This window comes from Triturus cristatus, chromosome 5_1, assembly GCF_964204655.1.
Source record: "Triturus cristatus chromosome 5_1, aTriCri1.1, whole genome shotgun sequence".
Lineage (NCBI taxonomy): Eukaryota > Metazoa > Chordata > Amphibia > Caudata > Salamandridae > Triturus > Triturus cristatus.
In genome coordinates, this window is record NC_140587.1 from 803,457,010 (window position 1) to 803,481,759 (window position 24,750).

Genomic DNA, 24,750 nt, shown 5'->3' on the forward strand with positions numbered 1-24,750 from the left:
AAAGTGGTCAGATAGTGTCGCTATACATCGAAAAATCATAAGGTTTTATGGCTCTTTGAAGCGGGAAAAAAAGATAACCCCCAACTGCATTATTAGGATGCTTTGGGGGATATGCCCAAAACAACGTTTGGTATCTTATAATTACAATACTCCGTCTTAGCATCTTATGATAATAATAAATCTTCTTTGTGCGGTTTTTAGAAAAGAACAAGAAAACCATAAAAGAATTTCAAAAATAACGTACAATTGATATAAGTAATCCATAAAATAGATTTGGTTAAAAAAAAATTCAAAAAAAGAATTATTATTAATACAGTTTGGAAGTATATTCTACCATTTGACCTCACATAACCAACTATGCGTCCTCAAGATTTTTCCTGTGATAAAAAATACATTTGAGAAAAGTACTAACACTTTTGCAAACAAATTCAGATTCCAGGAATTGCAACCGTAACATGGCTGGCCGGCACCTTCTGAAACCTAACAGTCTCAACACAGGAACTAACCAAAGTTTGCAGTGTGAGATATAGTATTTGCAGAACAAAATAGTTGCATTGTAGATTGCTCTGCTATTTCATCGCATGGGCACACCGGCAAATGTTTCTCCCAAGTGTTTTTAGAAGGGAAGGCTACCATCCTATGGAAGATGTTTAACCTGAATCTGGTCAGTAAGAACCGCTCAAAGTGCGACTGGACATACGTTAAGTATGGTTCGATATCCAGAGTTGTCATCACTAGCATGGAGTGGCGAACCGATGGTTTCCGGACCTCTGCGCACATACGTGTTTCTTCGACGTGGGACAGTGCCCTTATTTTTAGTTCCTTCTTGGGTATTTCAGAAATAAGTTCTGGTGTCAGGTAATATTTACCCAATCCTAGGTCAGATAAAAAATGTTTTATGTACATCAGCCACTCGATCTTCCCCACGTGGTCCAATGACATACAATCTGCCAGTAACTTCTTTGTGAAGGTATTTTTAGTCGAAGTCCAAACGCGGTACCACAGTAAGAGTGGTTCAATTTTTGCAAGGTCCTCAATATGGGGAGTCCCCAATTCGGTATGGGATGCGAAGGTGGAGACTCGTTTTGAAACCACCAAGAGAAATCTCAGGAAGTTGTTTTCTGCCACCTGGAGGGAATTAGTATTTTTATGTCCCCAGAGGCCTGCTCCGTAGAGTGCTGTCGAGAGACACTTCGCTTTGTAAATACGGAGAAGCTCTACAGGTGGTCTCTTACCCAATTTTTGTGAGAATTTTAGTAGGGCAGCATTTGCCCTCAGAAGGTGGTGTTTACGAGCCTCAATGGCTGGTTTCCAATTTAGCTTCGCATCCATCATTACGCCAAGATATGGGTATTGATCCGTTGGTTCTAGCCTTTCCTTATCTAGAAAAATATTCTTCCCCCTTTTTCTGCCCTGCCCTGCCACCATAACAAACGTTTTTTTAATGTTTATTCGAAGGTCTAATTTGCCCATGAAACTTGCGTACCGCTCCGTTGCTTTTTGTAATTCTCGTGGGGTACGTGCAAGTATCACGGCATCATCCGCGTATAAGAGCGCTGGTATCAAGCGTTCTCCAACTCGAGGGAGGTCCTGGGCCCCCTGTAGCATCTCCATCTCAAGACCATTTGTATATAACGAAAAGAGAAAGGGGGCCAGGACACAACCCTGCCTGACACCACGCTCTACTGCAAATGAATTCGAGAGTTCTCCCCGAACTCCAAAACGTACCCTGGCAGAGGCATTCATATATAATTCACAAAGGAAAGTTACTAGGACCGGGTCTACACCCATTTTGCTAAGAATTGTCCATAATTTTGAGTGAGAGACGCAGTCAAAAGCCGCGGACAGATCAACATAAACCATATATAATCTGCCCTGCTTTGCAGAAACATATTTCCCCATAATCAGGGACAAAGTTAGGGCCTGCTCAATTGTCCCAAAGCCCTCCCTGAAGCCAAACTGGATATCAGAGAGGACCTTATCATCGTCCACCCACCCCTGGAGTCGCTGGAGAACCACTCTGCCCAGTACCTTCCCCAGAGAGTCCAGGAGCGAGATTGGACGATAGCAAGAAGCATCCTCCCTATCTCCCTTCTTGAAAATAGGGACCATGGTTGATTGTGTCCAGGATTTAATTAGACCGCACTTCATTACTGCGTCGAATACCCTTTTTAGGATGGGAGCCCACAATTCTAGATTAGATTTGAAAAAGTCCACTGGCACGCCATCCGGACCAGGGGCTTTCCCACTTTTACTTGATTTGACTGCGTTGATGATTTTAATTAATGTGAGATCTATTGAGATTGGGAAAGAATTGAGCTTGGGTACTCCTAACATTATCTTCTATAGGTTCGATTTCTGGAGGTTTGGCAAAGATTTTTGAGAAATGGTTTACCCACGTCGGGCCATCAATTGCCACATCAACCGATGGGTGATTACTATTATCTTGCAGGAATGGAGCCTTAACCAGTTTCCAAAAGGCATCACTATTTCTGGTCAGGGAACTCTCATGGAGTTGATCCCATAATGCCTGTTTCAGTTCTTGTTTCCTGCCCTTACATACTGAAGTGCAAGTTCTTCTTAACCTCCTAATCTCGTCCTGATCTCTAGGGACTTTTGACAGGGCTCGCTTTAATTTTTTATGTGCCATAGAACAATTGTGGTCAAACCACCCTCTTTTTCCCCCCCCCCGTTTCCTTTACATTTTTTGGTTAGCAACTCCTTTACCTTGTCTAAGATTTCCACGAAATTATCCAAAACCTCCTGCTCCCCCGTTTTGGTATCTAAGCATTTTACTATAGCCTCGTATGTCGCACGGACCACCCTTTTTGTTAAATCTACGGGGTCTATCTTACCCCACCCTAGGGTATAGCCGTTTATTTTTTTATGTTTAAAACGTTTTTATTGAAATAAAACAAACCATGGGGGAGGGGGGCAGGAGGTTAGGGTACATTTAATACAATCAAAGAAAAAAAGGTGCCACTCAAGAGGGTTGGCGATGGATAGCTCGATGGGCCAGGGGAAAAGCACAGTAAATGAAAGGCTAGAAATGCAAACTGTGGAATCCCTGCGTGCATATCCAACACCCCAAATCTGAGCGATGAAAACCAGCAGCAACTCGACAAAGCACAATCCACCCCCCCCCCATCCCCCATCCCCCCAGTAAAGAAAGGAAGGAAGAAAAAACAATACCCCACCCCCCCCGTCCTATGGTCCCGCGTCAGATTAGTCCTCACCAAGAAGCCCCCCCCCCCCCCCCCCGAGGCCTTTATCTCACATGTGATCTAGTCCGCCGGGATCACCGGCGGCGTCAGCCTGAGAAGCCTAAGATACCTCGGACAGGTGAGCTCCCGGAATTCGGTGGACAGCAGCGCTAGAAAGGGTTGCCACAGCTCTTCAAATTGGTCTATTTCCCCCGCCACCGTGAGCGACAACTTCTCCATTCCCAGCACATGCCAAAGCCTATGCAACCAACCCATGATGGAGGGGACAGTGTTGGTGCGCCAGTGGATAAGGATGTTCTGGACCGCAGACCCCAGCGCAATCGCGATCTGCCTGCCCCTGCGGGACTTCAGTGGGTACATTAGGTCATTGGGGAGGCCCAGCAGGACATACGCCGGGAAGCGCGGCAGCTCTATCTCAAAGTGCTTATCCACCTCGTCCAAAACTTCCTTCCAGTAAGCGGACAGCACGGGGCAATCCCAAAGAATGTGTGAGAGGGTACCCTCCTGCCCGCAGCCCCGCCAGCACCCCTTGTCAGTGTATTTATGCATTTCATACAGTCGCTCCGGGGTGTAATATCAATAAGTGGACACCTTAGTGAAGGTCTCCGTAAGGCCCATGTGATATGCAGAGTGCCGCGCCCGATACGCAATTTTGTCCCATTCCTTGTGGCCGAGTGTCCTACCCAATTCCCTGTGCCAGCGCTCCCTCCCCGGGTTGTAATAGTGAAACGGCGGGGGTTGTAGGTACTTGTACAGATCGGTAATTAGCTTAGCGTCGGAGGTCCGGGTAGCCAGCCACCTCTCATACGGTGTAATTTGACGAGCAGCGGTGTCACGCACCTGGGGCTGGAGGGCCCAATGCCGAACCTGCATGTAGCGCAATCTGTCCAGCTCCGTCAGGCCGAACTCCTGGCGGAGTTGCTGAAACGGAATCACTCCCTCCGGGCCATAGATCTGGAAGAGCGCCCTGCAGCCCGCCTGCACCCAATGGGTGAAAACTCCCGGCTCCATCCCTGGGGAGAAGTCCGGGTTGCCCGCTATGGGTGTGAACGGCGAAGGGAAGGTGGTGAGGCCCCGAGCCTCACAGACTGCGTCCCACACCCGCAGGGGGACCCGCGTAATAAAAGAAGCGTAAAGGTTAGGGGGGCGGTGCGCGCGGCGCAAGAATGGAACCTCTTGTAAAGTGCGGCCCGCCACTGCCTGGTCTTGAAAGAGCCAGTGTTTGTCGGACTCCCACCTGCTCCTCTCCACCAAATATCGCAGCTGTGCCGCCTGAAAGTACTTACGGAGGTCCGGAATACCGAGGCCTCCCGCCTCCGGAGCAAGCGTGCAGAGGACCCTCTTCATTCGTGGCTTGCGGCCCTGCCAGACAAAGCGGGAGATGTCAGCCTGCATTTGTCGTATCCAGCCCACCGGGGGCTGGAGAGGGAGGGCCCGGAAAAGATACAGTATCTGGGGCAACACCGTCATCTTAACCGCCGCGATTCGCCCCAGCCAGGACAGTAGGCCTTTGCTCCAGCGACCAAGCTCCTCCTTGATCTTCCTGCTGAGGGAGGCATAGTTAGCCGTGACCATCTCCGGTAATGTGGGTGCCAGCAGAATCCCCAGGTATGGCACCGTGGAGGAGGACCACTGCATGGGGAAGAGTCGCTGAAGGTCCCTCCTGGTGTCCGCAGCTAGGGACACGTCTAACGCCACCGACTTGCTCATATTCATTTTGAAGCCGGCCAGACAGGCAAAGGCGTCTAGTTCCTGGAGGCAAGCAGGCAGCGACCTCCTAGGGTCGTCCAAGGTCAACAGGACATCGTCCGCGTAGAGACTGACCGTGTGGACATACTGGCCCATCCGGACCCCAACCGCATCCGGGTTATCGCGAATCCTCTGAGCAAACGGCTCCATGTAGAGGGCAAACAAGAGCGGCGAGAGGGGGCAGCCCTGCCTTGTGCCGCGTTCGATGGCAAATCCACCGGAGCTACACCCGTTGACCCGCACCGACGCTGAAGGATGCTTATAACAGTTGAATACCATGGTGCGGAACTTATCCCCGATTCCCAATTTCTTGAGAACCAACTCGAGATACGGCCAGTGAACTCTGTCGAAGGCCTTCTCCGCGTCGACGGACAGCAACATCCGCTCCCCCGGGATCCGCGAGGCCTTCTCCAGAACATGCGCCACCAGCTTGGTATTGTCAACAGTCTGTCTGCCGGGTACAAAGCCAGCCTGGTCCGCCTCCACCAATCCGGGGAGGTGTGGACCCAGCCTGGACGCTAAAATCCCTGTATACAACTTGAGGTCGACATTTAAGAGCGAGATGGGTCGATACGAACCGCAGAGGGCCCGGTCCTTCCCAGATTTCGGAATTACCGCGACCGTCGCCCTCAGGAGATCCGGTGGGATGGCTCCCGGTTCGGAAAAGGAATTAAATAGCCGAGTAAGGACAGGGGCCACAGCCGTGCAAAAAGTCTTGTAAAACAAAGACGTGTACCCGTCCGGGCCCGGGGCCTTACCATGCTTCAGCCGCGCGATAGCGGAAATCACCTCCTCAACATGGATATCCCGCTCCAGGTGGTCCGCCCGAGCCGGATCCAGCACCGGAAGGGTCACCGACTCCAAATAGCCTTCGGCGTCCTGTGGCGAGGAGGGTTCCTCCGCATACAGCGCCTCGTAGAAGCCGCGGAAAGATTCCGCTACCTCTGCGTCCCCGGAGACGACCACCCCGTCCGTGCCCACCAGTTCCCTCATGACGCCACGCTGCTGCGTGACCCGGAGCCGGTGTGCTAGGAGCTTGCCACATTTGTCCCCCCCAGTGTAGAAGGCGTGTTTCAAGCGCAAGGCGGCATACTCCGCCCTATCAAGATCCAATGCCGACAGGAGCTTCCTCGCTGCCTTCAACTGCCTCCACACCCTTGGCGCCCCCGTACGGCGGTGGACCTGCTCAAGCTCCCGGACCTGAACGGTCAGCTCGTCCCTCTTCCGTTGCCGCTCCCTATTTTCGGCTGCGGAGATAGAGATAAATTCCCCCCGGAGGACTGCCTTCAATGCCGCCCACTGTGTCGCCTGCAAAGTTTCGGTGTTGCTATTGTGAGTTAGGTAGTCCTGTATGACCTCCCCAATGCGCTGCACTACAGACTTTTGGTGTAGAAGGGTATCCCGGAGGCGCCACACCCCCCGAGAGGGGGAGGCCGCCGGCCACTGGAAAACGCCGGTGACTGGTGAATGGTCAGACAAGGTCAGGACCCCGATGTCCGCCGCCGTGGCAGCGGCATGCATCGGTCCACTCACCAGAAGGTAGTCCAGCCGTGAGTAGGTTCGATGTGCGTGTGAAAAGTAAGAGTAGTCCCTATCCGTGGGGTGCATGGAGCACCAAAGGTCGTGTAAGTCCATTTCCGCAATCCGGGCCTTCACAGCCTGGGACAGTTCCCCCGTCTGCGGGAAGCGCTGCGCCGATCTGTCCATTACAGAATCAAAGACAATATTAAGGTCTCCCCCCAGAATGACGTGGCGGTCGGGGGAAGCAGTGACATCCACCAACACGGAGTCTAGGAAACGCTCTTGGTGGTCGTTTGGGCTATAAACGGAGCCAACCGTAAACGCTATGCCTCCTAAGCGCATGCGATACGCAAGAAGCCTCCCCTTCTGTTCAGCACACTTATACAAAACCTCCCCCCTAAAGGAGCTCGCTAGAAGAATGGCTACCCCCGCCGTCTTGTTCGCTGCCGAGGAGAAGAACTGGGTAGGGAACTTAGCAGAGCGCAGCCTATGGCAATCCCGGGACAATAAGTGGGTCTCCTGTAAAAGGCAAATGTCCGCCTGCGTCCCCTCCAGCAAAGATAAGATCGCTCTGCGCTTCACGGGGTTGTTCAGACCCTGAACATTAAGGGTCACTACCTTTAGGGCCAACATTCCTCTCGGGGATCGGGAGCGCCGTGCAATGGGCAGGGGATCAGCGGGTGGGGCGCGCGGGGCAGCCGCGCAGGACAAGCCATAACAGACCAAGCGTGGGCATGGACAACGTCGGACGGGACCTCCCCAACCCCAGAACAACCCCTGCACCCACCCAAAACACAACCCTGGCAACTAGCCAAACGCAAACTCAAACACCCCATTGTCCCAGTCAAGCCCCAAAACGGGCAAGTCCGTAGAAAGGAACGAAGTGGACGTCCAGCCACTCACCTCCAGCCGCTCCCCCCCGACCCCCCCCGCCCCGAGCCCAGCAGTTAAAGAAGCTAAAGGCATCTCCCCCCGGAGTGAGTGTTAGGCCGTCAAGGCCACGCCAGTGGAGCCGGCCGAGTCCCTGGCCGCCGCCCTCAAAGCGTCGGCCATGTCCGCCCTGATGGTAGGGGAATCAGGACGCCCTGCGCTGGCCGCTGATCGTCGCCTCGTCGACCTCCGCCGGCTCCGTCTCTCCGAGGCCCTCCACGACGGTGTAGCTCCTTCCTCCTCCGCCGCCGTAAGCCCCAGGACTCCACAAATGTCCTGCAAGGAGCGTAGCTGGTGTAGCACCCCGTTCCATCGGAAGATCAGGCGGAAGGGATGACCCCAAGAGTACGGCGTCTCGTGCTCGCGCAAAAAGTCAGTGGCAATCCTGAAGGACCTGCGTTTCTGCAGCGTGATGGCGGAGAGGTCCTGGTAAAGCGCCACCGGCCGCTCCCGGAAAGTCAGGGGCTGTTTCCTGCGGGCCTCAGTCATGATGCGTTCCTTCAGCGGGAAATCGGGCAGGAAGGCCAGAGTGTCCGGTGGAGGTGCCGATGATTGGCGCTGCCTGCCAACACTATGTGCCCTATCAATGCTAATGGGGAAGTCTGCAGCTTCCCCCAGGATCTCTCGGAACAGGTCCCGCAGGTAGCCCCTCAGATCGGACCCCTCATCTGCAGTCGGCACACCACGCACTCGAATGTTGTTCCTCCGCGATCTGTTCTCAAGGTCCTCAGAGTGGGCCTGGAGCTCAACACACTGCTCCCGGAGGCGGAGAACGTCCTGTTGAAGATGGCCTATCTCCTCCTCCCGGCGTTGGCCCTCCGTCTCCACCGTTTCAACGCGCTCGCCAAGGCCCTCCACTTCCCTGCGCACTTCACGGACCTCGCTGGCCACCTCCCGCTTCAGTGTCTGGAAGTCCTCCCTGAGGGAGCTAAACAGTTCCTCCATAAAGGTCCTCGTGACGGGTGGCTCCCCCCCAGTCACGTCCGCCGAGGCCCGGGAGGTCCCCGGCGAAGGCTGTGTTCTGTCCCTCAGTTGCTGGGCCCTGCCAAGCATGTCCGGCAGGGTGCGGTCCCCCTTCTTCGAGCCTCCTCTTCCAGACATCGCAAGCACTGCGGTCGGGCCCTGGTCCAGCCGCCCCAGGGATGCCCAGCTGCTGGCAAGCACTCGACGTGGGTGTCCCCCCACAAGCAGGGTCGCTGCGTCACAGGTGACAAGATGGCGGTCCAGTCCGGTCACTGCCAGCCTCGGGTGCCCATCCGAGACAGGAATGGAAGCTACAGTGAGGGGCTCCTCGTCAGCACATCCCCCAAAAAGTCAGCCCGGCAGCCGCGGCGGTCACATACATCCACCAGCAAGGGCTCCGGTGAAGGCCAACACCACTGATCCCACGGGGACAAGATGGCGGCAGGGCGAGGCAGGGCAGAGCGACCAGGCCCGGCGACACCACCGGGGCCCCCAAAACGCACAGCAATCAAATAGGTTCCACCGCCGGTGTCAGTCTGTCACACGCTGGGGCCCAGATGGTCCGACCCCAACAGAGAGTCCGCCGTACTTCGGCCAAGGGACAGGGGCCTACACAGTGCGAAGTGTCGCCGACACAGGTCTGAGTGCCAAAGCACCCGTCCGAAGTCTTCCGCACCGTCGGGTCCCCTCCCGCAGGGCTCCTTCACCCTCCGTCAAGCGACGGGCCAGATTCCTTCCAGATCGCAACTTTCAGCACCAGGCCCAGCCGAGGCGCCCGGACAGCACTCCGATGCGCTCCGCCTCTCAGGCCCTCCTTCGCTCCTCGAGCTCGATCGGACTTTTTGGGGGCTTCCCCCGAGGCGATCAGAGCCAAAACGGCAACAACGTGCGCACCAGGTGCTCCGCCACGCTCCTCTTCCACGCTGAGCCTCAGCGGGGGGAGAAAAGCATAAGAAAAGGGCTCAAGCTTGGCCGGGCCGGAGGAGCTACGGGAGGAAGCGTCCGCTCACCCCGCCATCTTGGCCACGCCCCCCCGTTTATTTTTTTAAGGTATATTTCATGTTGGGCTAGGATGGAATTTATAAGCGAGGGCGGGAGCTGACCTTGATCCAGGAATAAAACTATGGCCAGGGCAGCATGGTCACTTAGGGTATTTATAAGAGTACTAAAATTTCCCACCTTGTTTCCTAATGTGGCTGTGGCCAATATGTAGTCAATTGTCGACTCACAGCCCCTTCCCAGATAGGTTGGTTCCAGCCGGCCATTAAAAGATTTTGGCATATTTAATATTACGAGGCCTAATTCAGACATGGTTTCATTTAAGAAGTTTCCCACCTTTGAGTGACTGAAATGAGTTATTTGACCATCTATTTCATCCACCACCCCGCAGAGGTTAGTGTTACTTCTAATACAGGGGTGATGGTTGAAATCACCCCCCCCCATATGATACTTGGGGGTCCTGAATTTTTTTCTGTTTAGACCAGGTTACGAGTTTCTTACGGAGAGCCCCTAATATATGCAATCTATCAGTTTCTATCAAATTATCGTATAAATTTACGACAAGAATGATCTTTTTTTCCTCAAATGTTAGTTTTAGTACCTGGTAGTTTGGTTCTAGTGCAAGGGGTGTCATCTCTAGGCCCAATAGAGTATTCGCTATGTAAATCACCAACCCACCTTTGGGTCTGCCATGCGAGACGGCTTTTGCTGGAGTAAAAAAGGTTTTATACCCTATTAAATGCAGCTCAGTTGTTGCCCATGTCTCCTGTAAACAAATCACGTGGTATTCCTGTACATAGTTTAGAATACTCCCATTTGTGATTTTTCTCTTAAGCCCTGCAATGTTCCAGAATAAAAATTGTATTCTTAAACTTTTCTGGGTTACATCAGTTCTTTCAATCGGGTCTACTCCCTCTAGAGAGGAGTTTTTTATGGTCGGTTGGCCTTCCACTCTTGGTAAACTAGATGTACCATTTAGTGTGTTTTCTAACAGGTGGAGTTCGTCTTCAGTGGGTAACCTATGTACTGAGTCGTCTATAAGTTCCTGCAAAAGGGGAGTATCTTCTGCGTTTACAGATGGTAGGTCACCAATGCATCTTGCTCTCTGTCTTCTAGTGCTTTACCGATGGCATCCCCTTCCACAGTTACAGAGTCCTGCACTATGCAAGGCTCTGAAGGAGACGGCCTTTGTGGGACTCTCCACTGCCGTCTAAGTCAATCAACTTCATCTAGTCCAAAGAGCATTGAATAACGATTATAGGTGGGCACGTTACACCCATAATGTGGGGGAAAGTTATTGTTGTTGCTATGGGACTCCCTATGTGACTGAGGATAAGGGCGATAATTATCCACATTTTGGCGCAGGAATCGGGGACCCACTTCCTTCCAATCCGAATAAAGGTTTTTTACTGGGATAGATTTTGGATATGAGGTTGGGTCTCTTGGATAGAAATAACTAACGTAATGGGTGGAGACAGTGTCCCCTCCTCTTGTTTCGTACCAGTCTCCGATACACCTTACTGCTCTGTGATCTTTAAAGTTTATAATTATCACATCCCCAGTTCTATCTTTGGGTCTTGAACCCACCCAAATTGCTCGTCTCACGGACAGAATTTCTCCACTGACATGGGCAGGTAATGGTCTATTCAGCTCGAGCCAATGGATGGTTTTATTTTTTAGGGAATAATAGTCCTCTCTGACCCCCTTTACAAGCTCTGGTACCCCAGCCATAATAATCGTATAAGGTGCCGATTGTGGTGGTAAGTCTACTATTCTTTTTGTTTCTCTAGGTAACTGTGTAGGTGATAACTTTCCCTTTTCGTTCCCAACTACTTCATTTACTGGCTGAGAGATTTTGTCTGCTGGAAGGTTTTTAGTGGGTCCATTCTTATCCCCTTCCCTTTTATTACTAGACTGGACGGTCTCCCTGTTTCCCTGACTATTAGCTAGTGAAGAAAATTTCTCCTTACTAGTTGTCGGTTTATTTGTTTTGGAGAGAGCTTTTTTCCCCTGTGTGCTAACTGCTGTTACAGACGCGGCGCTTGTCGAGGGTTGTGATATTGACAAAATAGGAGGTATTATGTAGTTACTACCAATGTTTTTGGCATGAGCGCTTTGCAGTTCTATCATGGCGGCAGTATTCCCTTCTATTTGTCTGCCCAAGCTATCTAAATGTGCACTTATCATTCGTGTTCTCTCTAACAAAGGGAGTAGGAGGGATTTTATTAAAACCTCTAATCTGTTGATGAAATCTGTTTCTAGATGTAAGGTATTTAAAGGTCCTGAGAGACTAGAAATAGCGGGCGAATCGTTTGTCTCCAAGGAGAGAGAGGGTCCTACCGACTTGGAAGATCTTGTAGTGTGGGGAGCAGAGGGGTTAATTTTTTGTATTTTCGTTTGGGTTATCACAGATGGAGATCCCCTTCTTTTCCTTTTTTTTTTTCTTTCTCTCACTATGATGCTGGTCTATGGTCAATGGGGGAGACTGAGAATAATTTGGGGGAATTTGATAATCCAGATGTATCTGAACAAGGTGAGGAGGGATTTATAATATGCACAGCGTTTGTGTTAGCGCTAGATGTTATATCATCATCGTCCTCCGCCCTTACCGCTATTAGGGGAGTGGAGCCCTGCGCTAAGTCCAAGTGTGTCCTCCCTGGAGAAACAGCTTGGGCTAATGACCCCAGAGAAGAGCGTTTCCCAGTTAGTAGATCTAGTGAAAGACGCTTCTCTGTGTCAGCTATTTCTTTTTCAAGTACATTTGTTACCCTCTTAAAGAATTGGTCAATTGTCCCAGTAGCAGTTCCATGTGATGTGTTGACAGTTATAATGCGGGGTTTTCCCATTTGCGTAGGCATGGTGAAGTACTAGTCAACAGGGATTGTAGTGAGGATATCCAGATATCAAGACGTATAGAGGAAGGTAATTCCTATAAAGTCTTTGACAAGTCCAAAGAATGGTCACACCAAATCCGGAGGACAGTCTTACCGTGTAGTAGATGTCAGGGGGGTGGCCCGTCCCGTCCCTCGTCCGTCCTCGGACGGCCTCAGACGGCCCGCCCTTTGCCCGGGCTTCGCCCGGCGCTGCCCGCGCGCTTCCCGCGACGCGGGGGCTGTGCTGCAATTTGTAGCGCGTCCAGGCGCGTTTGCTGACACGTCGGCTTCCTCCTTTGGCGCTGGGCACCCTGGGAGATGGAGTCACCCTCCTCTCAGCGGCCGCGGAGTTGGTGAATGCGGCGGCGGGAGGGAGATGAGAAGCTTTCAACAGGTACAGGTGCTGGTGTAGAATCCCGAGCAGAGTTTGCACTGGCCACAAATTAATTGAGACGCCCCCCAGGCCGTACTTTGAATATAAACACACAACCCTTGAGCACACATTATGTGATACCACAAATTGCGTGGGTAGTTAGTTTCTTCTTTCTTTATCTTTTTTTTCTTCAGCCGCGGCTGCTGCAGGTAAGCGTGGTGAGGCGGATCAAGAGGTTTTCGAGAGAAGACCATGAGGGGAAATTAATTTTTTATTTCATTTTCCCGTGTGGTCATCTCTTGAAATCTCTCCCCTGGCGGCCTCACTGCTTTTACCTGCAGCGGCTGTTTTTCTTCTCATGCCCAGCCAACACGTGTTTCGTCGTATAGGGATTCCCCCACGACATCTTCGGGGCTGTCTTATGAGATGTAGTGTGTGTCAAATCTGTCCTTAATATCAGCACTAATTCCGTCCCGGAAATAAGAAATCTATCTTCACTGTTCCCCGTTTCTGTATCGTGTGATTGAATCAATCCCGTGCCTCCTGTCCCGTCACTCAATTCAGTGGGCCAGTTATCCCTCCCTCGTTCCTCTGCACAGCCTTTATAACCTAAAGCGGGTACGCTTCCAAAGTCCTACGGCAAGTGGCAACCTCACGCCCATATTCAGTCTAGCGGAACCTTCTGAGTTGCGCAATAAAACAAATGAAATGCATGTGAGAGAGGGTCTATTACAGTGACGCAGAAAAAAACACCACAGCTCCGGCATTTCAAGAAGGTCAGAGCTCCAGGGGCCCCCCTCCTAGGATGACCAGAATTTTAAAGCCAAAAAACGGGATATTTCACCAAAATAGAAAAAGGAATACAATTGTACTTCAAGCAAGTGCACAAAATGACAGCTTTCCTCAGCAGAGAATGACAGAACAGGCAATAAGAACATACATTTTTAAACCCAGTATCTTGCCTGTTAATTAAATTGCTTAATGTGAAACAACTGCTAACTATCCCTGCTTTGTAAAACATAAAAAAGCTCCACCCGCAGTTTTCAGTTGACCCTCTCTAAAAACCGGTACTTAGCTAAATTTCCTGAAATCTCCCGGGACAGCTGGCGAAAAACCGGGACCGTCCTGGCAAATCCGGGACGCCTGGTCACCCTACCCCCTCTGGCACTGTGGACGGGCAGCAGCTGAGAACTTCATATTGTGTCTGGAGCATGCCCCCCCCCCCCCCCCATATGTACTTTGCAGGGGTCCTACCTAAAGTTACATTACGTCACTGGTTTATGGACAGATGAGGAGTACTGTTGGTGATTGGTAGTGAGGGAATTAATCGAGATGGAGATTTTTGGGAGGGGGCCAGCAAAGATTTTCTCACTAGGCGCCATCAGCGCTAAGGGGGTTATTCCAGCCTTTGATTACCGAATCCTACTCCTCGGCTTATCAGGAACCATAAGGGGACGGGTTTATACAGTAGCACAGAGACATTGATGCAGAGAGACGCAGCCCTATAAATGAAAAGGTAAAGAAGTATAAGCAGCCATAGGCAGAAGCAAAGGTGTGTAGAAACAAAGGTACGTAGTATGGGTGTACAGAAACAAGGGTACTGCAATATTTGGGTATATAGGTATACACCAGTACATCGATACACATAGAAATAGGTACAGAGACAAAAAAAGGAAAGCTCTGTAAAGTGTTCTTGCACCCTATGGGTAGGATTGTGTATATAACACCCTTACATTAAAAAAACAAGCATTTTCAATGCAATAGGTCTCGCAATTGATTTTGAGCTATTGGCATTGTAAATGACCATGCCTTTTATTTATATATTTTTTTAAACCTGCAATAATAAAAGGCATTGTCATTTACAATACCAATAGGTCAAAGTTTCTAAAATGTGAGACCTATTGCATTGCAAATCCTTGTTTATCTGGTGGTTCCGCGTTGTGGTGCAGAAAAGTTATCCGAAGAAAACTGACGTAGTCGCGCCGGGGCGGGTCTTATGTGACCTCGCTGACGTCACGTACGTGGACAACGCCTGGGCGGAGTCGAGTGATGTCGCCCCGCCCCCGGTGCGCAGGGATGCTGTGGCGAAAAAGTTTTCGGATCCAGTCTCATGCCTCGGGATAATTCTACGTGAAGGAATCTGCGGCTAGAGTCGTCTCTACCAGATACATCGTTACCGAAGGTAAGAAACTTGTACATTGTCACAATATTTTGGACGTTGGAGGACCCAGCAACGCTCCCACTTAGGAAAGGCATTCATTCTAGGTAGGAGTGGGCGAAGAACTCTGCTCCGCCGGTGGAGTTTACGGAGTTTTGTCCACTCCGCACTCCATGCGGAGTTCCGGAAAACTCCGCAAAGTGACACGGAGGAGAGCTCTCTCTCTCAAGCGGTTCGTCAACAGTAAGTTGGCGAGCGCTTGCGAGAAAAAATAACACGCTAGACCTCCTCTTGGTGAGATTTCTCATCGCGGGCGGTCGCGGCAGGTCACGACCGCTTGCCTTTAGAAATCTGCCATTCGCGTTGAGGAAGCTTCCGCTCGAGTAGAATGTCTACTCGAGCGGCAGAAAGCAGCAGAGCCCTCTGGTTCAACTCGTAGTGTCGGTAGTGCTGATTTTACAGTGCAGGAAAAACTCCTGCTGCTAAAAATTAGTGCGAGAAGCACGACTTAACAGACTCCGCCACTGTTTTTCTGGCAGTTCGCGGAACAAAACTCTGCGAACTCCGCCCAGGCTTAATTCTAGGGGGGCACTCAGGACTCGAGTACTCCTTTCTCATTTACCCTGAGTTCTAAAGAATATCACGAAAGACCGTGTCCAGATCATCGTAGTGGCTCTGGATTGGGCCAGGAGAATGTTTTTCCTGGATCTTCTGGGCATGAACATTTGTCTACCGATCAGGCTACCGGTCAGGGAGAATCTTCTGTTGCAGCAGCAGGGCAGGATTCTGTACCTGAGCATGCACAATCTACAATTTCAGATGTGGAGATTGAGCAACGACAGTTGAATGTGTTTAATCTACCACCAGAGGTTGTGGATATTCTCCTCCCGTCCAGACGTCCTTCTACTAAGTCCAACTACGCCAGGCGGTGGGACAAGTTTGTCTACAAAACAGACACCTTAAAAGCCAAACTGTCAGATGCCTGTTTTTTCTGTCTCTAGTCCAGCAATGTCTTGCCAGGGGCACTATAAAAAGGTATTTTTCCTTTTGGCATTTTTGTATTTACAAGACCAACCGTCCTGGTTTAAATAGCCTGTTGTGATGAGTTTTATTAAAGGCATGATACACAGATTCCCTCCCAAACAGTTTATGATACCATAGTTGGACCTTAATTTGGTACTCTCATTTCTAATATGCGCTACCTTAAAGCCCACACATAGTGAAGCCGTGCACCTTCTCACTCTAAACTGCCTTCTTCATTGCAATCACTCCAGCTTTGAGTGAACTCCGGCTCTCTTTTTGCAGCAGGGCTGGCTTTAGCACTGGTGGAGCCCAGGTCAGCAATCTTTTTTGACCCCCTCCCCTTCATGACCTCCTCCTCAGATTCCCTCGCTAGGAAAAGTGCCCCTCATCTCTACATAGACCCTGTCACGTACATTTCATTTTACAGAGCTGGGAATGGCTGGAATGACTGGCTTTACTAATCCACTCAGCTATCCACATAAAATACAGATCTTAGCAGCAGACATATTAACCCTCTGAGCTACTTTATGGCGAGTCAAAACTGCCACTTGACATAACTCCGAAGAAACATTAATCACATGAGTGATTGACAATTTTATTGCTGCCTGAAAGCTGGACGCACAAGGAACTCTGCAGCAGGTGCTTTTAAATCGTAAGTTATTGTTAAACACAGCGCCCCACCTGAGGTCAGTGCCGCTCCAGGACAGCACCCGGTGCTACCACTCCACCCTAAAGCGGACCCTGCTTTACAGCCACTGTACTATGCCTTTTTCCCAGACAAATTGGTGTTGAGGACTAGGGCTACCTTCATGCTGCAGTCATGACTACGTTTCAGGTTGCAGCAATCACCATTATCCCAATGTTCTTTGCTCTGCCTCACCTCTCGAAAGACGAGAGTGACTCCATCGGTTGGACCCCAAAAGAGCCTTAAGCTTCTGCGTTTTTGAGAGCAAAGTAAGATAATGCGGTATAGAAAGGTACTCTGTCACATAGAATAGTCCTCTCCATCGAGACATGCTATGCACGGGCCAAGAAATAGAGCCAAGCAAGAAACAGCTGTCTCTGCGGTGTGGCATTTAAATGCATTTCCACTTCATTATTTCCGAGGCAAAATGAAGTCAACGTGGTGCTGCACTGTACCACCTAGGGGCGTGTGGGAGCGCCGATATTAATATTTTAGTATCTTTTCTAGCCCCTTAGGAATATTCAAAAGGTGAGGAGTCTGCATTTAGATAGAGTATCCACCAGAAAGGTAAGTAACTTGTCATTTTCTGCTATCCACCACCATTTGAGTTCTTTTGTGTAAATGACTTTTTTTTTTTAAAAGGACCAACACACTGATAATGATGAATACTAGTCTTTGTCAAACTTTGTCAAGTTAGGCAGTTATTTATGAATTAAGATGTACCCAAATCCTCAAGTGACTATACATGTAATTGGTTTTTTAGCAGTTTTTTTCAATTTAACCAAGGTAAAACCTACTTGAGTTGAAACAGAATAATATTTTGACTTTTACATTGACATTTTGAGTAATCAAGTCTTTTCTTGCTTTGTTCACAGTTGACCAAAAATGTGTTTTTTATGCCTATTTGTATAACCTTTTTGCCACTTTTTTTGTTATCCCACAGAACCTATTGCTTGCTGAAAATAGCCCTGGAACAGACAGCGTAGAGTACATTATTGTATTTGAGCCTACGTTATCCACAATGACCAATTCCACATTGAAACCTTATGATTTGCCATTTATGTTTTACAATGGTGAGCTTCTGTTTAGTTTGGTTCAGCTTTGAAGTACTATTTTAAATTAATTTAGCCAACATTTTATAAACTGTATCTGTGTTCACATAACAGATTTTAGGAAACAACAGCAGATGGCAGAATTAACAAAACAGAAAGATCAGCTGTCTCAATCAATAGCTGCATATCAGAGTTTGTTTGATACTTCGAATCAGCTCATAAGTGAAATAAAATGTAAGTGTATTTTCATATATTTTCATTGTATGTTCAAAGTGAAATTTATAATCAGTTACTATTCCACACAGGTCATGTATCATCTATGAAATGGTACATTGAGGACATTGATAAAGAGATAAAGAGAGCCACTCTACGTAGCTGCGCCCATAGCATCATGCCAACAGTAGCACTTTGGTACCTTGCATTCTCCCACTAATCAGGTTAATGTCTTGTGCACAGTGCTGCTATTCCAAAAGGTAAAGTTAAATTTGTGTCAACCCTGACCATTGGCATCACACAGTTAAGGCCAAATTGCTTCCCACTTGTTTCAATTCGGTCAGCAGATCCCTGAGTTATGGAGAAGTCCCATAGAGTACTGCATTTAACGGCAGACTATGTAAGGTTGTGTCTACTCCATCCAGCCACGCTGCATTGGAACACGTTTGTCCACGCTGTAGCCATTCTTTACTTGTCAGACAGCAGCGCCAAATGTGAGGATATGAGGTGTGTTATATGGAACAGTTGTGAGACCTCACCGTGTTATATGCTACTAACCCTTCTGGGACCAGTCCGGCTTCGTTTGTGAAACCTTAGCTCAACCCTGTGTAGCTGTGGCTATGAGCAGTCAGGCTTCAACAAACAAACCAGTGTAAAGCATTTAAACAGCACCAAAACAATTGAAGAAGAAGAAACATGACTCAAGAAGTCCAACACCAATTTCTAAAAATAGGGTGTATTTTTAAGAATGTATGGACCCCAAACAAAACAGATCCACTGGAGGGTTCTAGAGATATAGCTGTTAAAGAAAAAATAAATCAAGACTTTTCACTCAACTGTGAACTAGCAAAAAGTTACTTCAAGGATTGATGTGCTTTCTTGGAACTACTTTGAGTGACCACCCCGGTGGGGAATCAGTCAAGGGGACCAACAAGGTCTGAAGAAACAGTTATCTTAACCAGAAAAGCAGTCTCCAGTCCAGTTCCAGTATTTATCGCCACTTGCCCTTGACTTCTATGGAGTGGTCCTAATGCAAGGGATACAGGATGCTCAAGGATGCTGATGATGCTGTGCAGTCAATGGGGTCTTCGTGGGGCTACTGATCTGTCCACGACCCAGGTGTGGTGACTTTGGCCACAGGGGTTGATGTCCTCGAAGTCTTCTTTAGTCGAGCAAAAGTCCAGACGCCTTTGGGCTACTGGTCACCGAGCACCACGAAACCAGTGGTTCCCTTCTTTCAGGAATAACTTTCTTTCTGGGTGTCCAAACTTCTCTCCGATGACTTTTCTGGATATTGCAGACTCTGGAGCAACCTTTGGGCATTGGATCTCGGCCTCCCATGCTACACTGCAACGAAGAGTGATGATCCGATGATTTGGGCTACCAACTCGCCCACGTACGCTTGCTGAGCTTTGTGGCCTTGTCATGCAAACAGGAATTTAGCCAACGGAAGCTTGCAGCCTTTGCTTCTGTCTGGGCTCGGAGACGGCTTATTCATGAGCAGGACACAGCAGGCACAGTCCTTTCCTTTGCTTGCCCAAGGAGCTGCAAGTTCAGCCCGACTTAGGGTCAGCCTCTCCTTTGACTATTCCAGGGGCTATAGGGCATTCCTTCTTCAGTCCTCTTCTCCATTCCAAGCCAGATCTGATTTTTGGGTGCCCCTTTTATGCCCAGGAATACCCTCAGTGGAGGTAATCCTCTCTAGCCAAGGGGCTCCTTGGTCCCATCCTACCTGATGCCAACTTCCAGTGAAGCGTGGCATCCAGCTATCACAGAAGGCTCTATTCTGCCTGCCCCCAAGCTGCCCGAACCCACTCTCGGTGTGTGCAGCTTTGTAGCCCACCCTATGGGTATAGCAACCCCTGGGCTACAAGCCCACAGGAAAACCAGTTTGGCAACTGTTTTCCTTCTCTATCCCCGCTGCCAGCCTGTGTACCTAAACAATAGGGCAGCCCCTCCCTTTCGAGTGCGATACTTTCCCTTCCATGGCAACTTCCCCTTCGAATCCAAAGTCGGCCCACCAGGGCCGTGGACCGAGGAGTGGCCCCAGGAAGACCCTTTTCGCACAGCATCTTTAACTTTCTGTATACCTTGCATCAGGACCACTCCATTTAAGTCAATGGCAAGGAGCCTCTGAAACTGGACTGAAGACTGCTTTTCTTGGTGAAGTAAATGTTTCTTCACACATTGCTGGATTCCTTGACTGACTCCTTGTCTGAGTTAGTTTCCTAAAGTAATTCAAATTAACCGCATTGCTACTTAGCCAAGTTTTTCTTGAAAAAGTTCCCAAGTGTCAAATTTGTTGAATTTGCCAGTGCTTGTTCACTGTTACGTGATATGCTGTGATTTATTGTTTCTTGTTAAATCTATATCTGATAAACTTCTAGCCGCAGATTCTTTACCTTAGAATTTTCCCCAGGCGTCAGACAGAATCCGGAAGTTTTTTCATTAGCAGGAACCCTGCACGGCATGTGATGGCGTAGATCGGCTCCGCATCTGGCTTTGGCGTCATCCGTGCTGAAAGTGACATTGCGGTACCTATATAGGCGCCACCCAGGTGGGCTGATGTCAGTTCTTTTCCTTCTGTGGAGGAGAGCTACCCCTCTTTCTCTTTTTGACCAGCCTTTTTTCGGCGTTTTGCCGACTTCTTTTGAGGTTTCCCTCCTGGTGTGTCGAGGATATCCTTGCGCAAGTCTGGTTTTAAGCCCTGCGGCGCCTGTTACTGGCCGATGTCAGCGATGGACCTGCACCTTGTCTACCTTTGATGCCTGGAGTGCGACCACGACATCAAAGCGTGCTCCAATTGCTGGGCCATGGCTCCAAAGGCTTTGAGGAAGCGGTCTCTAAAGCTGCTTGCGGCCCGGCATGCAACTCCACGGTGGTCAAGATCTCAGTCGAGGGGAGGGTCCCCTGATCGTTTGCGGAACCAAAAGTCCTCTTAGTCCTGCTCGAAGTCATTGGGACATTTAAGTAGGAGGATAATAAGAGTAAGAAGTTGAAGCGTTCATTGACTTTTCCTCGTCTGTCTGCAGACAAAGGAGCCTTGATGTTCTAGGCCTCCTTCTCCGCAACCTGCGCCTGGGCCTACTCATCGCCTTCCGGAATTCTCCAAGGCCGGAGTGACCCCTGTCCAACTGTGAGAGTTCTATGAGGCCATACGCCTCATTTTTGTGCAGTCTGACCCCGATGACGTGCATTCGGCCCCCTGGGATCGGAAGGGGCCCCGTCTGGTTCCGCACCGGTGGCTCGGGCGCCAGTGGGGTCCCATGGATCTATTCCTGGATGCGGACCAGCGCCAATCGAGCCATCTCGACCTTCCTTGGTACCAGTCCCGACCCCAGTGCTCCCAGCGGCGCCGACGCCCTCCGCTAGTCCCATCATCGTCGACTCTGAAACAGAGCCGGAGGGGTGTCACCTGACTCCAGCACCGGCAGGAGCTGTACCACCCAGACCTGAGCCTTATTTTTACCGGCTGGGTCTTGGGGAAGACTGGGAGGGGTTACTGGACCCTTTAGAAAACCATCCATATCATGAATAACAACTGGACTGGTGTGAGGAACTGTGGGACACCAGCGTCACTTCTCCTGATGCTGGTCTGCTTTCTCCCCCTACCATGGCTATGGTGGAGTGAGCATCATACGCAATGGTTGTGCCTAGGGCAGCTCAGGTCCTGGACCTGAAGTTGCCCACGGTGGCATTAAGGACTAATCTCTTGACAGAGGTACTGCAACCAGGAGTCTCCGCTTCAGAACCATTACTCCCGTCCAATGACAGTCTCTATGACGTCCTTTTGGTTACCTGGTTCAAACCCAACACAGGGGCTCCTGTGAACAGAACAATTGCCGCTGCCATTGCCCAGCACCTGTGGACCCAAACTTCCTCACCCAACAACCTACCCCTGAAAGCTTGGTGGTTCAAGCCTCCACCTCCCAAGGCGCTTTCCCTACCGCTCCCTCGGTTAGGGAATCTAAGAGGCTGGACTAGTGAGGGAAGAAGTTTTTTTCTGCCAGCCTGCCTGCCATCACTGTCCATGGACACCGCATGCCTTTTGGGCCGTTATTCCCACACTATGTGGGATATGGCTGTGCAAGTGCTACCGCAGGTCCCAGAGGAGGCCCAGGCTGTACTTGTGAGAAGTTGGCCTGATGTATGATGTCACTAGTTCTAGTGTACACCTTATATCAGTCCAAATACCCTTATGGTGATTGGTTGTAAAGTCAACCTTATAGACCAGCTATCCTAGTGGTAGCATGGACAGGAGCAGTCTTAGGCTAAACTCTGAATGGCATGTGAAGCCAGCTGTGATACCATATATAATCCCTTGAATACCAAATGAAAGGACACCACAACAGGTATATATATAAAATAAAGTGTATTTATTCTAGTCAAACCCTCAGCACTCTTTATGAGATTAGAGGTAAGTACAACACAGTCTTATTTAAGCATACATTAAGTCACACAGGTAAGTACTACAGTTAGGCCCTAGGGGCCACGCAAACCATATACTAAGTAAGTGGTATAAGGACCACTGTCACGGAAATAGAATAGGCCTAGGCCTAGGGAATCGCTGGGGCTACACTACACAAGCGTTAGTTAGGAAGTGGGAGGCCCACGGGATTCGTGTGCAGAGTGGAAACACTCACGCGTAATGCGTAAAAGTCACTAGCAATAGTACAGTTTAGAAAACGATAGATTTAGGACACTTCCGGAGTAGCTAGGAAGTCGAGACTGGAAAACTAGACACTAGGATAGTCACTATCCTGATGAGCACCGGAGTACCCAAGTTACCTAGCCCACAGGCTGTGGGTGCATAGGGGTGAAGTTGCGTCGGTTTTCGTCGTCGACTCCTATGGATGCCTGAAGAAAGATGCTGACAGGCAGTCAGTGAAGAGTGTCCGGTGGATCCCAAGGCTGGGATCAAGAAGAGAGGAGACCTGCAAGCAGAAGGGACAGAGTCAAGGTCACTAGCCAGTGACCACGTGGAACCAGGAAGGAACCAGGCGATGTCGTGAAGATTGCAGGTGAAGGTGAAGCTTGTCGCTGCAGCCAGGAGGACCAGGAAGCGTCGAGGACGACCAGGACCAGGAGGCGAGCTGTCCCACGAAGGCTCTTGCTGTCGGCGGCGTCGAAGTTGGACTAGGACTCACCAAGCCTTGGCAAGCGGGACCCACGAAGAACGGAGGACTTGCTTCTGGTGCAGACCAGGAAGGTCTGGGGTGCTTCTTCTTTGCAGAGAAGCAGGAGCCAGTCTGGAGAAGCCAAACCAGCGCAGAAGATTTCAGGGTGCGTCGTCACAAAGGCCACTAGCCAGCGGGCAAGCAACCGGACAGACGCGGCAAGCAGGAAAATGCAGAAGGGCCCCACGCAGGACTCGTGGAGTGTTGGGGGCTGATCTTCGGTGCAGATAGTGCTTGGGGTTGGGGCTTCTCAATCCCCGGTGCACAACTTCGAGGGTGCCTCAGAAGCTACGCTTGAAGTTACTAGCCACTTTTCCCAGGTAGCCGGTCGCTCGTCGCCTCCACGGATCTCAGCTCTGCTGTGGATGTGGATCAGGGTCGGAGAAGTCTGGAAGTCAAGGCTCTGGTCGGGCTCTGCAGTCGGTTCCTCGTAGAACGTGGGCAAAGCAAAGGGTAGTCTCTTGATGGTGCCTGTTTGCACAGGGTAGCCACTCCTTGGCCACAAGGGAGATTCTTCAGTCTTCTTCTTTCGTCGAATGTCGAAGGTCCAGAGTTTCTGTTCAAGTTTGCAGGTTCAGGATAATCTAAAGTCTTGAGGCCCAACTCCCACTCTTATAGTAATCTGGGGGGCTGGGATACCTGCTAGGTCACGCCTTATGGGTGGCACCTGGGAGGGGGTGGTTACACCCACTTCCCTTTGTCCAGTTTCGCGCCAGAGCTGGGGCTGGAGTGCCCCAGCGCCGGTATGAACTGGACTATGCAAGGAACACCTTGTGTGCCCCAGGCATGTCTCATTCCTTTCAGCCCACCCTGCCGCAATACACTAAAGGCTGTCTGGGGAGGTGCTAGCACCTCCCCAAGCAGGAAACCTATTGTCCAGGCCTCCCTGGCTGGGATCACTCCCAGCTGCAGGAGGTCAGACTTGTGTCGTGGCAGCAGCATCCATTTTGTGATGCTGAGGCTTTGGTCAGAGGCTAACAGTGAAGTATGATTTTAACATGTCTTTCCCTCTAGAAGGGGGGAATAATATCCTCATGTCCAGAAATGGCATGGGGGTATTATTCCACAGTGTTAGACACCTTACACCACATGTTTCGATAAAGCCAAACCATAGTTACCATAACCGTCTAAGATTATAAGGCACTTTAAGAGTATATGGTAGGCTATATCATAGAACAGCTATAAGGACTTGGTTCCGAAAGCTGCAGACAGGCTCAGCTCATGCTAGAGCACCATCTCACATGTTACCAAGCACTCTGCCTCCAGGATTGTTAAGGCCTGCCATAGGAGTGGCTGATAGGTGCACATGTGTCTATATGTAAGTTAGGTATAGGAATACTACACCTAAGCAAGGGGTGATTACACGACCTTGCCCCAGCTGAGTGATCAGCCAGTTGTGTCAAAATGGAAGGCCAGGCCAGGGGTGGCATAATACATGCTGCAGCCCCTGGTAGGCCTAGGGTACACCTATGCCCTGGGTACCTAGGGTACACTGTACAGGGGCCAATAAGGTGATCCTATCCAAATGGGTTATATACCTAAAGTACATAGTATTAATTTAGAGAGAGAACAGCAGGGCTGTGGGTCTGATTGGCAGGCCCACAGCCACATCTAAGCCGAAAACCAGTAAAGCAAAAGCAAAAAGTGGGGGTGAACATAGAAAGCAGACCCTACTCTCCTACACAACCCCCCCCCCCCAAACTTAGGGACATTAAACTAACCTTGACCAGTTGAGTCTTCATGTTCTAAGTGGAAATATCTGGAGAGTCCATCTGCATTGGCATGGTCAGTCCCAGGTCTATGTTCCACT

The 24,750-nt window shown here is 50.1% G+C and overlaps 1 protein-coding gene across 1 annotated transcript in view; it reads left to right on the forward strand.

The window, feature by feature from the left end:
* SMCHD1 (structural maintenance of chromosomes flexible hinge domain containing 1) overlaps positions 1-24,750 on the forward strand; it is a 1,955,900-nt gene that overhangs the window by 1,469,568 nt on the left and 461,582 nt on the right. The window contains exons 38-39 of the mRNA XM_085605822.1: positions 17,442-17,571; positions 17,665-17,784. Of these exons, the coding sequence (XP_085461948.1) occupies positions 17,442-17,571; positions 17,665-17,784 (250 nt within the window). The remainder of the gene's footprint in view (positions 1-17,441; positions 17,572-17,664; positions 17,785-24,750) is intronic.